Genomic DNA, 14,694 nt, shown 5'->3' with positions numbered 1-14,694 from the left:
AAACACTTTTGCATTGAAAAAAAAATTTAATATGTTTGTGTGTAATGCTGTAAAGTCTCAATTTCTCTGTGGTCAGTGTTGATAAATATGATCTATTTAGCTCTAAAAATGAAACATGAATACATAAGCATTTTTATTCATTTAGCAGCAAGCTCACTTTAATTGGCATCTGACATTTGTCATCAAACATAATGGGGAAAAACAGTGAAAAGCATTAGTTGTGCATTTTAACATGGACATCCGTTCAATACAAAAACCCCTTTCAGTGAGATTCCAGTTTAAACTAATAAATTACTGTTTGCATTAATATTACAAATCATTTGGCATACAATAATATTATACAGTTTTAGATTTCTTATTTGTTCTAAATCTCCTTGCCTTGAAGTGAATTTGGCAGATTATGATCATTCTAGATATCCTAATCTTATTTCATGGCCAATTGATCAGTCACAGAGTCTACAGGGCAGTGAGATACTAAATAGTGTAACTAATACATCCATATTCAGTAATGCCCTGCTAGTTTAATCAAACAAGAACCCAGTTATCATAGTTTACTGACATGGTTTAACAAGAAAGGCATGATACATGACTCTTGTATTCATCAATATCAGAATGGAGTAGAGAATCAGTGCAACCACAGTGGCATTAAACACAGATTTGGGCAGGAACTGAGAATTGCATTGCAGTGTCTTATAACAGCAGGCTGAAATCCAAGGCATCGATACTAGCGATGGGCTCTTTCCAGTAGTTGAAGGTGGAGTACTTCATCAGCTCCACATCCTCTTCCTCCTCCTGTCCCAAGGCTTTTTGGGAGCTCTTGGTCGACTTTGCTTCCTTGGACTTGGGTATAGAAATGCCAAGGTCTTCCAGCTCCGACAGGTCCAGTGATGGGATGGGCTGCCTCCAAAACAGGAAGGAGTCAAACTGGCTGGTGGTTGTGTCTAACATTTCGATCTGCGCATTAAGAAGAGATTAAAAGATCAGCACTGCACTGCTGCCAAGCAAATATTCATTTGGATTCATAAATTACATAAGACAGTCTCAACTAACTTGTTTCAAAGAATACATTGCATTGCTTGCTATTTAAAATCCTGTTTACTTTTTCCGTCAGGGAGCTCCTGACTTCCCCCTGAGCTATTTTCAGTTACCTGCTATTTTCAGGGAAACTTGAGCAATTTACATCTGTAAAACAACTTTCATATGCAGGCCAAAGGCTAAAATCTAATATAAAATAATAAGCACAATTATTATATCAATTATAATGAACTAATATATCAATTATACTATAATTATTGTACTAATTTTTTTATTTAAAAATTGATTAAAATAATTTTAAGTTATGCTAATTAACTGTAAGCAATTTAAATGTAAAATAACTTTAATATGCATGTCAAAGCAGAAATGATCAAATGATCAATATATCATGAATAAAATATCATGGTCAAGAATCGTCTGGAAGATTTAATATCTTACAATAAAATGAAAGCAATTTACATGTGCAAATACATTTCATACACGTCAAATGAGAAATATATTGTAAAACTAGTAATGCTGACGACTTGTTATCAGTATGATTATTATAAAATAAGAAAAAATAGAAATGTTGTGGCAACAAAAATCCTAGATGTCATATTCAAGAATAATCTATATGATAGTGTCTGCATATTAAGCATCTAATTATATTAATATTATAATTAGGTGCAAGATTTAAGATCTTACAATTAAATGAAATATACTGTATATATGTTGTACTATAAAAACAACTTAATATCATTATGCCTATAATAAAAGTAGTAATAATAAACAATGATTTACAGTAAATATGGTGTCCACACCTCTGCCATCTAATCATATTAATATATTATAATTAGATGCAAGATTTAAGACATTACAGGAATAATAACAAAGTAGCATTATCTTTTCATTACAAAGAAGATATATCATTTGGAAGCTGCAATTTAAAAATATATGAAACCTTTAAAAAGCCAATGATTATAATGAAGCCGCTCTAATTAACTGTGGCGTCGTGGGGTGATTTAGCTCTGGCCATACAATGCAGCGGCGGTATACGCCCAGATTTCAGAGACAATCGGTGGATGAGGTCCTTGAAGGACCATCAGGAATAGCCTGGAAGGTTTTTTGTTTTTGTTTTTTTCAGCATCTCACATGCACATCTATTAAAAGACGCAGCCCCAAAAATAGTGATGGCGCATCTCATGACAAAGCATTGCCTCAGTTCAGTGGTAAGAATGGATTACACGCAACTAACCTTAAATAGGCCTCAAGCAAAAACATTTACTAGAAAAAGACGTTCTTATTTTTAACTGAAAAATTAGGTCATATTATTCATTAGTCTGGACATCATGCCTATGTGATGGAACACCAAAATCATTTCAGAAATATTGCTCAACAAAAGCAACAATTGAAAGAACATACCCCTTGTATGTGATCAGATCAGTTCTCTCTGAATTACAAGCTGGTTTATAGTAATTCGGATTTGAAGAAGAATGGAAGATGCACCCTGTTTGGTCTCAATCTTCTCGCCGGCTGCTCAGCATGAACCAACCGCACCCAACATCACTAGCGACAGTCCTGGAAGATTTGCATTCGCCCCGCCCACCTTCTGTGGCGATTGAGGGGGACCAGTGACAGGTGCACTGGTCAGGTGGGCGTGGCTGATCTATTGTTCTAATGAAACAGTGAAAATCAGTAACTGCATTTATAGGCGTACGTTAGTTGTTTTGTGGTGTCTTTACAATCTGTGGTCCCCATTTGCATCTGTTAACGACCCCTTCTTCTAATTTCCAAGTGGAGTCGTCTGTTTGTTGATTGGCTGAGTTCAGCGTCCATCAGGTCGATTGACCCTTCTTCCCACTCTCTGAATTTCCTGAATGCAAAATCGAAAAGTATTGATAATTTCAGTAGAATAAAATGCTCAGCTTTAGTGTGTGAATATTTATTTTAATTTAGAGAATAGATGCACAGACTGTAAATGATTCAGTAGATTAATAGGTTATTAAAACCACGTTAGATATTTACAGCAATATGAAGAAGCTTTTAGATAAGTAGAGTGCAAAAATATAACACAGTATATTGTTATTAATCAATATCATCCCTGTTATGAAATACAGAATATTCGGTAACACTTTAGAATAGGGAACACTTATTCATTATTAACTACTAGATGGCTAATATTCTAGTAATATGCATGCTAATAAGAAACTAGTCATTTAGCCCTAATTTACAATCTAAAATAAACCTAAAATAAAGTGTTACCCAATATTCAATATTGTATTATAGTCCTAATTTGATAATAATAATAAGTTGCTACATGAAATGAGTGACTTGCATGAAAAAAAAAACAAGCTTCAGAACTCATACAAACACATGAGATGAAAATAAATGATTTACACTAGATTTTAGTTCGTTCCCAGTTATAGAGAAACTTAGTCAATCCTGTTTAACAGGTAAAGTTAAACATTCACTCAATGTGGAGGTTACACTTTACTTGAAGGGGTGTGCATAAGACTGACATGACACCTTCGTAATCATGACACGACACATATCATGAATATGAAGGAGGTTTTATGCATGTTTATGACAACTGTCATTAAGTGTCATTCGCTCAGTTAATGCAAAGATGACATTGTTTGAGATGTCTTTGTTATGGGCTAGGGTTAGGGGTAAGGGTAGGGGTAGGGGTAGGTCAAATAATGTCATCTTTGCATTAAAAAGGACAGTTGTCATAAACATGCATAAAACCTCCTTCATATTCATGACATGTGTCATGTCGTGATTATTAAGGTGTCATGTCAGTCTTATGTACACCCCTTCAAGTAAAGTGTTACCAATGTGGATTTTTGTACCATATTGTGCTTGCTGCAAAGCAGTCAGTAAAATAAAATAATTAAATTAGGGCTAAATGATATTGCTGAAATCGAAAGGGTTTTATAATAAAATGTATTTATTGATGTGTTCTAAAGAAAGAAAGAAAGAAAGACAGAAAATGATATTCTGTCATTATTTTTGTGGAACACAAAAGGACATGTTTGGCAGAATGTTTGGGACTGACAGCCTTAGTTACCATTCCTCATTCATTGCATCATTTCGCCCATACAGTGAATGTAAATAAAGCTGTCATTCTTAACATTTCCTTTTGTGTTCTACTATAGAAAGAAAGTCGTATTGGTTGGAAAAAATGAGGGTGACTAACTGATGACAGATTTTCTATTCTATTCTATTCTATCCTATTCTATTCTATTCTATTCTATTCTATTCTATTCTATTCTATTCTATTCTAGAGATAGAACCTGCACTTCCGTCCTCCAACCACGAGATGCCACTAGATACTTGATAATAATTCATATCCCATACGTCTTAAAATATCAAAACATTTTACAGCAGCAATTTTGCCAGTGTGACTTAACAAAACACTTCGCCTAGTAGAGAAAATACCGCTGAGTAATAAAGAGTATATTAGCTTCCGACGTGACGTCACTGTTTACAAACACAGGCACCGGAAGTGAGACAGGCAAAAACAAGATTACGGAAAGAGAGACGTGCGCTGTACCAGACGTACGGATAGACAGTAAAGCCTGTAGATTTCAGCCAGACACCTTCACTGGATTACTGTGTTTGTTTTAGTGGCAAAGAAGAACGTTTTTAAAGACCTGCAGAAAGGTCGCTATGGTGAGTTTCTGCTGCTCTTAATGCAGGGTGAACCGCTATACTCTTATCAAGATTGTTAATACACACTAGTATGTTTATGAACTCACATACTGTACTGAGTAGAAGAGAAGTTGTCTTTTGCAAATAAATACCTTATTGTTCTAAAAGGACACAATCCTTGTGTTGCAGTTAACTTATTATTAACAACCTCATCTGCAGTGTCTATTGTATAAATTGACAACAATTGGTCATTTGCACTTTTACTAAGTGAATCTTGTCTAAATTTCTTTCTCTTTGTTTCAGAGTTTGTGAAGTTCACAATATGAGATCAGAAAACTTTCTTAACCTCCAGAGTGTCACCCTTCGGTGATCAGGTGAAAACTAAACCTAAGGGTCTTTAAACATAGGCTATGTAAATATTATGCATGAAATAGTTTTGCCAAACAAACTATTGTAACTCTAAGGTTTATATTTTTATGTCTGCGTAAGAATTGCACAGTAATGCATTCTGGTTTGTACATGTAGAGTTTGTAAATGCTGACATGTTTTGTGTGCGTCCACAGATAGCCTCCCTGTGACTCAGCTGTTCCCACAATTAGGCAATTCAAAAACAACAGGGCTAGGCAGAGGTGTGCCGAAAAACTGCCTCTTTAACAGTTTTGTCCTCCACATACTAGTGATGGAAGTCGCATGAAAGCAAGAAAGTACTAAGTTTTTAACTTAAGAAGGATTTGATGTAATATATCTGGCTTTTTCGTGCAAGAGAGAAAATCTACTTTTTGGGTAAAGCAAGCCGACACTGCCAGATATTTTTTTTAATTATTATTTTATCAGCAACTGAAGATTTTGAAAATCATATTTGCTTTCAACCCAACTTTAATTGGCTCTGTTAATTATAAGCACACAATCTCACCCGTCAGGTTATGGCAGATCCTTGCCCAGACACAGTTGATGGTGAAATTATAGGCGTTTCGGGGGGACAGCAGTTAAACACAACCAAAAATGAGGACTTTGCTGCTGCTAGACCAGAGGACAAGGAAATCAGCCAAAAAGAGGGTGGCACCAATACTGAGCAATCCTCTGGGAGTATTTCTCACCTTATGAAAGATGACCTCACAACATGCAAAGAACCTCCTACAACCACAGCGTCTCTTGAAGATGATGCTAAAGCGGCTCGGTCCGTGACCAGTAAAAGCCAAGACAAAACCGATGAATCTGAGATCCTCAATAGCCAATCCTACACGCCCAGCCAATCAGAGGTGACACCCACTTTCTCCATGGCCAGTCTGGAGTTCTCCGAGGAGACTAATGGGATTCCTCCTGATGGACCTTTGATTGCGTCCAAATCTGCTCAGGATGGCAACCAAGTCCCCTCTCAGGGGAGCGCAGGGGCCTGTGCGGGGGCTGCGAGGGCATCAGAGCCTAGCATGCCGGCGTATTATTTTGTGAAGTGGATTACCTGGAAAGAGAAGAAGACGGCCATTATCACACAGAGCGAGAACGGACCCTGCCCCCTGATTGCCATCATGAACATCCTGTTGTTGCGGTGGAAGGTAAGCCATTTAGCATTACCTGCTTGTCATAGTCGAGCTGTTGAGTACAAATACATGGAGCAAAGCAAGTACATTATGTGTGGTGTTTGATAAGGCAAGCCAAATATTGTCCGATCTTAACAAACCATACATCAATGGAAATCTTATTTGTTCGTATATATTATTTCATATAATGTATAAATCTCAATTTCATAAAATTGACCTTTATGACTGGTTTTGTGGTCCTGGGTCACATATGTAGAAATATAAATCTTACTAACCTGATTTTTTATTTTTTTTTTAAAGAAATTAATATGTTCATTCATCAGTGACACACATTAAATTAATCAAAAGTGACAGTAAAAACATTTATGTTACACAATTTCTATTTCAAATAAATGTTATTCTTTTGAACTTTCTATTCATGAAAGAATGCTAAAAAAACATATCACATCATGTTTTCAACAGATAATACTGAGGAATGTTTCTTGAGCATTAAATCAGCATATTAGAATGGTTTCTGAAGATCATGTGACACTGAAGTAATGATGCTCAAAATTCAGCTTTAACATCAGAAATAAATTTTCAAATATATTAAAGTATAAAATAATATATTATATAAAATATATATTAAAGGTAGTTATTTTAACTTGTAATAATATTTCACAATATTACTGTTTTGCTTTTCCGACTTTTCACTGACCTAGTAATAGACTCATGACTTTCCTTATCTGTTCCTGTGTGTTACTATATAAACACTATTTCTGGTTACAGTAAAATACTGATAACACATTCAAGAAAAAAATTGTTGTGAAATAGAATGAAAAATGTAGATGAGGGTGTGCCGTGACTAAAAGCAGAAGTATTTGTTTGTGAATTTCTTGTGCATGTACTTTAGATCAATATATGTATGTAAAATATGAACTGTATGAAGTCTGTGTCGATTCTTCAGGTGAAGTTGCCGGCTCAGATGGAAGTGGTCACCACTGAAGAGCTGATGGCTCACCTTGGTAGGATGTTTTAGAGCACTGGACATGCAGTATCTGTTTAAATAAATTATATCAAATTACATTAAAACACAAAGTGCACACAGCAGCTCATCTATCGTGGTAATGGACTGTAATAAGTTCTAGTGATGCACCACAGTAAACTTTATGGTTGGAAACAGATGGCTGATGTGACTTGAGAAGGAGGGGTGTGGTTACTGTGTGAAAACATTTGTGTTTCAGTACCATTAATGGCACCCCAATCACGGAGTATATCATTAAGTCTCTGCTCTTTGTGTAAGTAGTCATTTAGAAGATGCTTTTAGGTTAAGTGCCTCGCTCAAGGACACAATGGTAATACTTTCTGACCCCTCGATGGCTTTGAATCCTTACTAGTCCAGATGTTTAAAGTAATAGTTCACCAAAAAATGAAAATTTGCTGAAAATGTACTCACCCTTTGGCCATCTAAAACATTTGTTGGAGAAGTTTAGTATTACATCTCTTGCTCACCAATGGATCCTCTGCAGTGAATGGGTGCCGTCAGAATGAGTCCGAACAGCTGATAAAAACATCACAGTAATCCACAAGTAATCACTGATCAGTAACAGTTTATCAATTAATGTAAGAAATAAATCCATCATTAAGGAACAATGCTTCCTCCAGTGAATAAGTCTTTGTGTATTACAAACATGCAGCTTTTTGCTTCACTGGAGTCGTGTGGAGTATTGTGATGTTTTTGGACTCTCATTTTGACGGCACCCATTCACTGCAGAGGATCCATTGGTGAGCAAGTGATGTAATGCTAGATTTTTCTACACCTGCTTTATCTGATGAAGAAACAAACTCACCTATATCTTGTATGGCCTGAATAAATTTTCAGCAGATGTTCATATTCGGGTGAACTATTCCTTTAACTACCACTCTTGATCAACTATGGGTGTAGGTTTTCTTTTACAGTGTCCATAAAATGAATTTGGAAACGTTTGCACATTGAAGTCATTGCATTGTATTACATGACAAAATTCAAACTAAGTGGCAACTGTAAAAAAAAAAAAGAAAAGAAAAATCTCTTAACTTTTCTTATCCATTTTCTTAAAATGCCTATTAACCAACTGATTTCTCTGATACAATGACATTTTAAGTGTGGCTTAAGTGTCCAAATATTTTTTTGGAGCCACTGTATATCACCTCTTATTAGGTCACAGCTAGAAAGATAAACATGTGATGAGGATGTTATGTTGCTGAGTGATGGGGAGATAAACCAGAAGTGCTTTCACAAACAATACAAATATGTTTGACATGAAAAGGTGACACTTCTCAAATCACACAGCCTTTGACAGAAAGCTGAAGTGTTTTTAAAATGCTTAAGCCTAACTTTTTCTCGTTGTAGGTGAATGTGTGCTGTCCATCAAACCGCGGGAGAAAGCAGAAGGCATGGAGCTCAATTTCCAGCAGGTCAATCCTAGAACCATTGTAACAGGCCCAGCTCTGCACATGTCTAGTGAATATTATTAACATGTTAAGCAGATGGGCTGCGCTTAAAACCTCAGAACCAAAAGACATATACAATCAGTGAATGAGGCCTTCAATCTTTGAATGAAGGCTTGTGATCCCTTCATTAACAATTCCAACAATTACAATGTGTGTTTGTGCTTATAGATGCACAAATGAAAGCCTCCTTTTGTTCATGTGCCCTTGCTGTTCCTTTTTGTTGGATTCGATAAAATCAATCAAGCTTATGCATGATAATGCTAATGCTCTCATATTTAGTTTAATATGTTTTATATTTTTTTCTGAATGTAGTCTGCTATTGGCTTGTCTTGAGAATTGCAAACAAAAATAATCAAGGTTTATTTTTTAAAGAAATTAATACTTTTATTTAGCAGTAAAGGCATTTATATTGCTACAAAAGATTTCTATTTCAAATAAAACATATATATATATATATATATATATATATATATATATAAACATGTATATTTTTGTCTCAAAAGATTTAGTTTTTATTTTATTTCTCATTTCCTTCACAGAACATGAGCGACGCAATGGCTGTGCTGCCAAAGTTGTCCACAGGCCTCGACGTTAATGTGCGTTTTACAGGTGTGTCGGATTTTGAGTACACGCCTGAATGCATCGTCTTTGATCTGCTTGACATTCCGCTCTACCACGGCTGGCTTGTCGACCCACAGGTACGTCAGCAGAAACATTATATAACGTGAATTCTGTGTATCCAAACAATAATACAAGTACTCCATTCTTCTTCAGAGTCCTGAGGTGGTGTCTGCAGTGGGCAAACTCAGCTACAACCAACTGGTGGAGAAGATCATAGAGTTCAAGCACTCGACAGATAGCAGTCAAGTTAGTGAAGGTATATTTGATGTTATTTCTTATACACAAATGGCTCAGACATTGTATATCACAGGTGTGTGGACTCCTCAGCATTGTATTAATGGCTGATGGTAAGTCTTACTCTGTTTGTTGACAGGTTTGATAGCAGAGCAATTTTTGGAGTCCACAGCAACCCAGCTGTCGTATCACGGCCTGTGTGAGCTCAACACGACTGCCAAGGAGGGAGAACTGTCTGTATTTTTCAGGAACAACCACTTCAGCACTATGATAAAGCACAAGGTGTTTAGCAGCCTTCCCACACCAACACTCTCCATAGCAGCTAAGCTGATTATAACAACTCAAGCAGCATCAAGCCGCTTTAAACCCACCACCACCAAAAAAAAAAAAAAAAAGATTTTAATGCAGATTTTTATAGCAAAAATAGCACAGAAGTCTTTATTTGCTTATGTTTTTTTGAGCCCAAGTGAAACATTTAGCTTGAGTAACTGCATTTTGAACTGTGGAGTTCAACAACTACATATCTTTAAAGGCTGTTTTCTCAAAATGCTATTTTTTTTCCTCCTGCACTGAGCCAAAAATCTCCCCTTCTGTTGCACTTACATACACCAAAATTAATTTTATTGATATATAATTGACGTGATTTTAAGATTTTATTCAACAAACAGTAAAAATTTGTGTTTTTTTCTGTCTGTTTCAGATTGATAGAGAATATATATATATCCAAAATCCTCTCTATAGTGTCTAACGTGTTAACAAAATGAAACAAAAATATTCATATTGTTCAGATTGTTGTACTGAAAAAATGTTAATATGCACATTTAATTAGATAATGCCTTATGTGCATTTTTAAAAATCACATTTCAGAAAACTCTGAATTTTTTTTCAATTGTTGAACACAAAAGAAAATATTTTGAAAAATGCTGGAAACGAAACAGTAGGTTGCTGGATGCCATTAACTTTCATAGTATGGAAAAAAATACTTCGGAGGTCAATGGCTACCTTCAGCTGTTACCAACATTCTTCAAAAAATATTCTTTTGTGTTCAACAGAACAAAGAAACTCAGGGTTGGAACAAGTGGAGAGGGTGTAAATGATGACAGAATTAACATTTTTGGGCAAACTATCCCTTTAAGTAAATCCAGTAAACTACAAGCAAAAAAAGCAATGTATTTTGGGTTGTATGATAATATGATAATGGTACTTGAACCTCATTGAATTGCTTACGTTCAAATTCTTACTGAGATGCATTTGAAATTCGAATGACTTTGTCACTGTTATTTGGTCAGCAGCAGTATATCTGCTGACCATTGAACAGTATGTTCAATGTTTGAATTTGCAGGGTCACCTTTACCTGCTGGTCACAGATCAGGGCTTCCTGCAGGAGGAGAGCGTGGTGTGGGAGAGTCTCCATAATGTGGAGGGGGATGGGAATTTCTGTGACTCAGACTTCAGATTGTGTCATCCTTCCCAGAAACCCTCAGCAGCCAGCCAGCCCTCCACACAACAACAGCAGCAAATGCAGATCGACCAGGTGATTAAGATTTTGCCTGCTTTTTCCTATCATGTAGGTGTAAGAGTAGCCAATAATATCACAGCCTGACATGTTCCACCTCCTCATGATCCAATCAAATGCCAATGCAAAACAAATCTACATCCTTACCCAACGATTATTCTGTTTCATTCAGAAATTTGTAATTTGAGAAAGCCGTTTCATGTTGGCATTGGTTTAAGATCGATTCAGTGAATGTTTGGATGTGTTATCCAGGACTATCTGGTGGCGATGTCCCTGCAGCAGCAGCAGGGCGAAGCTCCTGGACCCATGAGTGATCTTGAGCTGGCCAGACAGCTGCAGCAGGAGGAGTACCAGCAGCCACAAACACAACAGCATCAGCCCTCAGCAGGACAGGTACTTCCAGGAGGAAACGCTTGTGCATGAAACCCTAGCAGAATGAATGTCTGAGTAAATCATTTACAAACCGGTGTGTAAATTGTTGTATTCAATATAGTGCAGCAATTTACAGAAGAGTAGATTCATGAATGATTTACACATATATTTGTTTTCGTTGTCTCAAAGTACTTTCCTGTTAAATCATTTTTTAAAAATGTTTTTTAAGTCTCTTATGATTAGTCTCTTAGGATAATTTATTTGGTCCAAAAATAGTAAATATTGTGCAATATTATTACAATTTAAAAGAAATGTTTTCAACTTTAACATTTTATGTTAAATATATTTACATTTTTATATGTAATTTATTCCTGTGATGGATTCAGCATCATATGATTCTTCAGAAATCATTCTAATATGTCCTCAAGAAGCATTTCTTATCAGTGTTGAAAACAGTGCTGCTTAATATTTATTTCTAGATGAATAGAAAAATAGAAATAGATTAAATAGAATTTTTTGTAACATTAGAAATGTCTTTACGTTTGTTTTTGATCATTTTAATGCATCCTTGCTGAATAAAAAAAAAATTTAATTTCTTTAAAAAAAAAAAAAAAAAGTTAGTATAGCTCATCCAAAAATGAAAATTTTGCTATCATTTATTCACCATCATGCTGTTACAAAACTGTATGATTCTTTCTGATATTTTGAAGAATTTTCTATGAACTGTCATGATGTGGTAGGGAAGCTTGTTTCTGCCATAGGATTAAAAAAAATTAAAAAATAAATAAAATAATTCTTTCACAATTCTGTTGAGATACAGAATTTTTCCAGTTTCTCACAATTTTGCCTTTTGTCCTCACAATTCTGAGAAAAGAAATTGAGAAGAAAAGAATAAAAAAAGTCAAAATTGCTCCCAAAAAAACTTCCACAGGTTCCAAGAGATACATAAGAAAGGTAAAAAAAACTATTCCTAAAGCAATTGTCAGATGCCCTTTGTAAACTTTTCCCCATTCAGTTAAAGGTTTCTGCAGGAGTGTAGTGACAAAATTCAGAAGAATTACTGAAACTGAACTCTTTCTTCATATTCCTGCAGATGAGAGGTCAGGCCGCAACTCAGCACGGAGGACAAAGGCGCCGGGAAAAGAAGGATGACTCTGATTGTTGTATTCTTTAGATCAGAGTCCACTCACCACCATAACCAGACTCTCAAAGCCAGTTTTTCTTCTGTACCACTACTGAAACATGGGACTTCACTCTTAGCAGACCTGTCGTCCCAATGCCAAGCCTGCCTTTACAGTACAGTTGACCCCTCGTTTTCGCCTTTCCTTTATCCTCATGGTTTGAACTGTTGCTCATCGTTGTCTACTGGACCAAATAAAGGTAGCAATTGTTTCTAAGCACTAATGAGCATTTGTTTGAGTGCTACTATGGAGCTCCTAACTATGCCATTAAAGATTGAAGACTGTAATGGTAAATAATCAGGTATTGTAATAAGAATTTAATATTACACTGAAATGCTACTGTCTCAAGTTGATCTGTACATAGTTACTTGTCATTGGCTTTTCATCCAAAGTGATGTACAGTACACTAAGTACACAGGACTCCATGGAGCTCCCTGGATCCTGTAAGCTGAGCTAATAAAAGCCACCTCTGTTAACAGGAAATGTGTGACCATTGATTTATGAAACGTCTGGAATATTGGTATTATGCAAAGAGTCATCAAAATCATTTTGCACACGTACACAGTTCAGTATTATCATAAACACATGCACAATTGGCTCTAAAATCTGAGAGCTTTTGTGAAAATACTTCTATTTTGCATTTTTGTCTAATACAAACCTGATGATCAAAAATAAAAGAGCATATGTGCTTTAATTGAAGACGTCTGGCTGGCTGTACAAAGAGACACATGATCAATGTAACAAATTTATGTACATTTGGATTTAGAGAATTAGTGTCACTATGGGGAAATTTAAATGGGGGAAAATCCCATTTTTTTAATGTGTCAAAAGTCTGATTTTAATCAGACAAGGAATATTCATAAGCATACAAAAGTTTGGGGTAATTGTTTTAGAAAAAGAAATTACTTCTATTCAAAAACGATACATTAAACTAATGAAAAGTCATGGTAAAGACATTTGTTACAAAGATTTCTATTTTAAATAAATGCTGTTTTTTTTTTTTTTCTATTCATCAAAGAATCCTACAAAAAATGCTCTATTTTAGCTTTTTTTTTTACATAAACAAGAAAAGTTTCTTCAGCAGCAAATCAGAATGATTTCTGAAGGATCATGTGACACTGAAAACTGGAGTAATGATGCTGAAAACTAATTTATCATGAGTTATCATATTTCACAATATCACAATTTTTACTGTATTTTTGATAAGGATAAAGATATTAACATTTTAAAAAATATTGCCAGCCCAAACCTTTTGAACAGAGTGTATTGTTTTTATATTATTAAATTATTTATATTATTTATAGTACTAATTATTTAAAATATATAATTTCAATATATCTTCAGTCTAAAACATTTTCCGTGATAAAGCAGAAGGAAAAAACCTGACTGTTACGCGGTCAACTCAAAGTAAACCTGAACTCAAATCTATCTGTATCCTTAGAAATAAGACGATTTCACACATTTAAATACAATTGTGTATCATTTAAACATGACGCATTGAACATGGATATAAAGAAACACATCATACATATCGTTTATTAGTGCTGATTTATGAAAATGTGCTCACAGTCAGAGATAATTTCATTTTCTTTTATATGGAAGATGTCCAATTGTACAGTTTTAACATGAAAAAAAAACACGAAATACAAAAAAGCAAACCTTTTCAAAAAGAAGACCTCATAAGTACAAAAACAAATAACATACAAGGTGCTGCATTTCATCTTTTTCTCCCCCTGTGTGCTTTCCGTTAAGAAAATTAAAGTGCAAGACAAACACCAGGGTTCAAATGTTTTCGAACTCCAAACGAATATCAGATCCTTTGAAACAACTCTTTAAAAACATATTCAATACACAAACCATGCATGGACTGACTAAAAAAGGTGGTAATTAAACATGTTAGATGTCTGGTAAAAATGGCATAGTACTGACACGCACAACAAATGAACACTTATGCAAATTCCACGGGGTTGATAGAAAACCCATTTCTCGCGACTAATTAACAATTCTACATGACTCGGTGAGATGTTAATTGGTTTCTTTTGAGTTCGTCACAATGAAACATGAGAATTACCAACACTGATGGGTAATTACA

At 35.2% G+C, this 14,694-nt stretch overlaps 2 protein-coding genes across 3 annotated transcripts; one reads left to right on the top strand and one right to left on the bottom strand.

Annotated features, from left to right (window-relative positions):
* Positions 1-120: 120 nt before the first annotated feature.
* Positions 121-2,596, bottom strand: mllt11 (MLLT11 transcription factor 7 cofactor). The gene is made up of 2 exons (XM_058753904.1): positions 2,437-2,596; positions 121-954 (listed from the first exon to the last, which is right to left on the bottom strand). The coding sequence occupies exon 2, from the start codon at positions 946-948 to the stop codon at positions 691-693; it is 258 nt and encodes an 85-aa protein (XP_058609887.1). The 5' UTR covers positions 949-954; positions 2,437-2,596; the 3' UTR covers positions 121-690.
* Positions 2,597-4,445: 1,849 nt separating this feature from the next.
* mindy1 (MINDY lysine 48 deubiquitinase 1) lies at positions 4,446-13,251 on the top strand. Of its 2 annotated transcripts, none has more exons than XM_058753092.1 (12): positions 4,446-4,689; positions 4,972-5,042; positions 5,232-5,451; positions 5,589-6,221; positions 7,153-7,210; positions 8,578-8,642; positions 9,218-9,376; positions 9,453-9,555; positions 9,673-9,815; positions 10,876-11,067; positions 11,302-11,442; positions 12,515-13,251. In XM_058753092.1, the coding sequence occupies exons 4-12, from the start codon at positions 5,592-5,594 to the stop codon at positions 12,593-12,595; spliced, it is 1,572 nt and encodes a 523-aa protein (XP_058609075.1). In that variant the 5' UTR covers positions 4,446-4,689; positions 4,972-5,042; positions 5,232-5,451; positions 5,589-5,591; the 3' UTR covers positions 12,596-13,251. The 2 variants fall into 2 exon arrangements, with proteins under 2 accessions (XP_058609075.1, XP_058609077.1); XM_058753094.1 differs by having other exon boundaries at positions 4,447-4,689; positions 5,232-5,372; positions 12,515-13,221.
* Positions 13,252-14,694: the final 1,443 nt, after the last annotated feature.

The sequence above is a fragment of the Onychostoma macrolepis genome, chromosome 19 (assembly GCF_012432095.1).
Source record: "Onychostoma macrolepis isolate SWU-2019 chromosome 19, ASM1243209v1, whole genome shotgun sequence".
NCBI classification, from domain to species: domain Eukaryota; kingdom Metazoa; phylum Chordata; class Actinopteri; order Cypriniformes; family Cyprinidae; genus Onychostoma; species Onychostoma macrolepis.
This window is presented reverse-complemented; position numbering and strand designations above follow the sequence as displayed.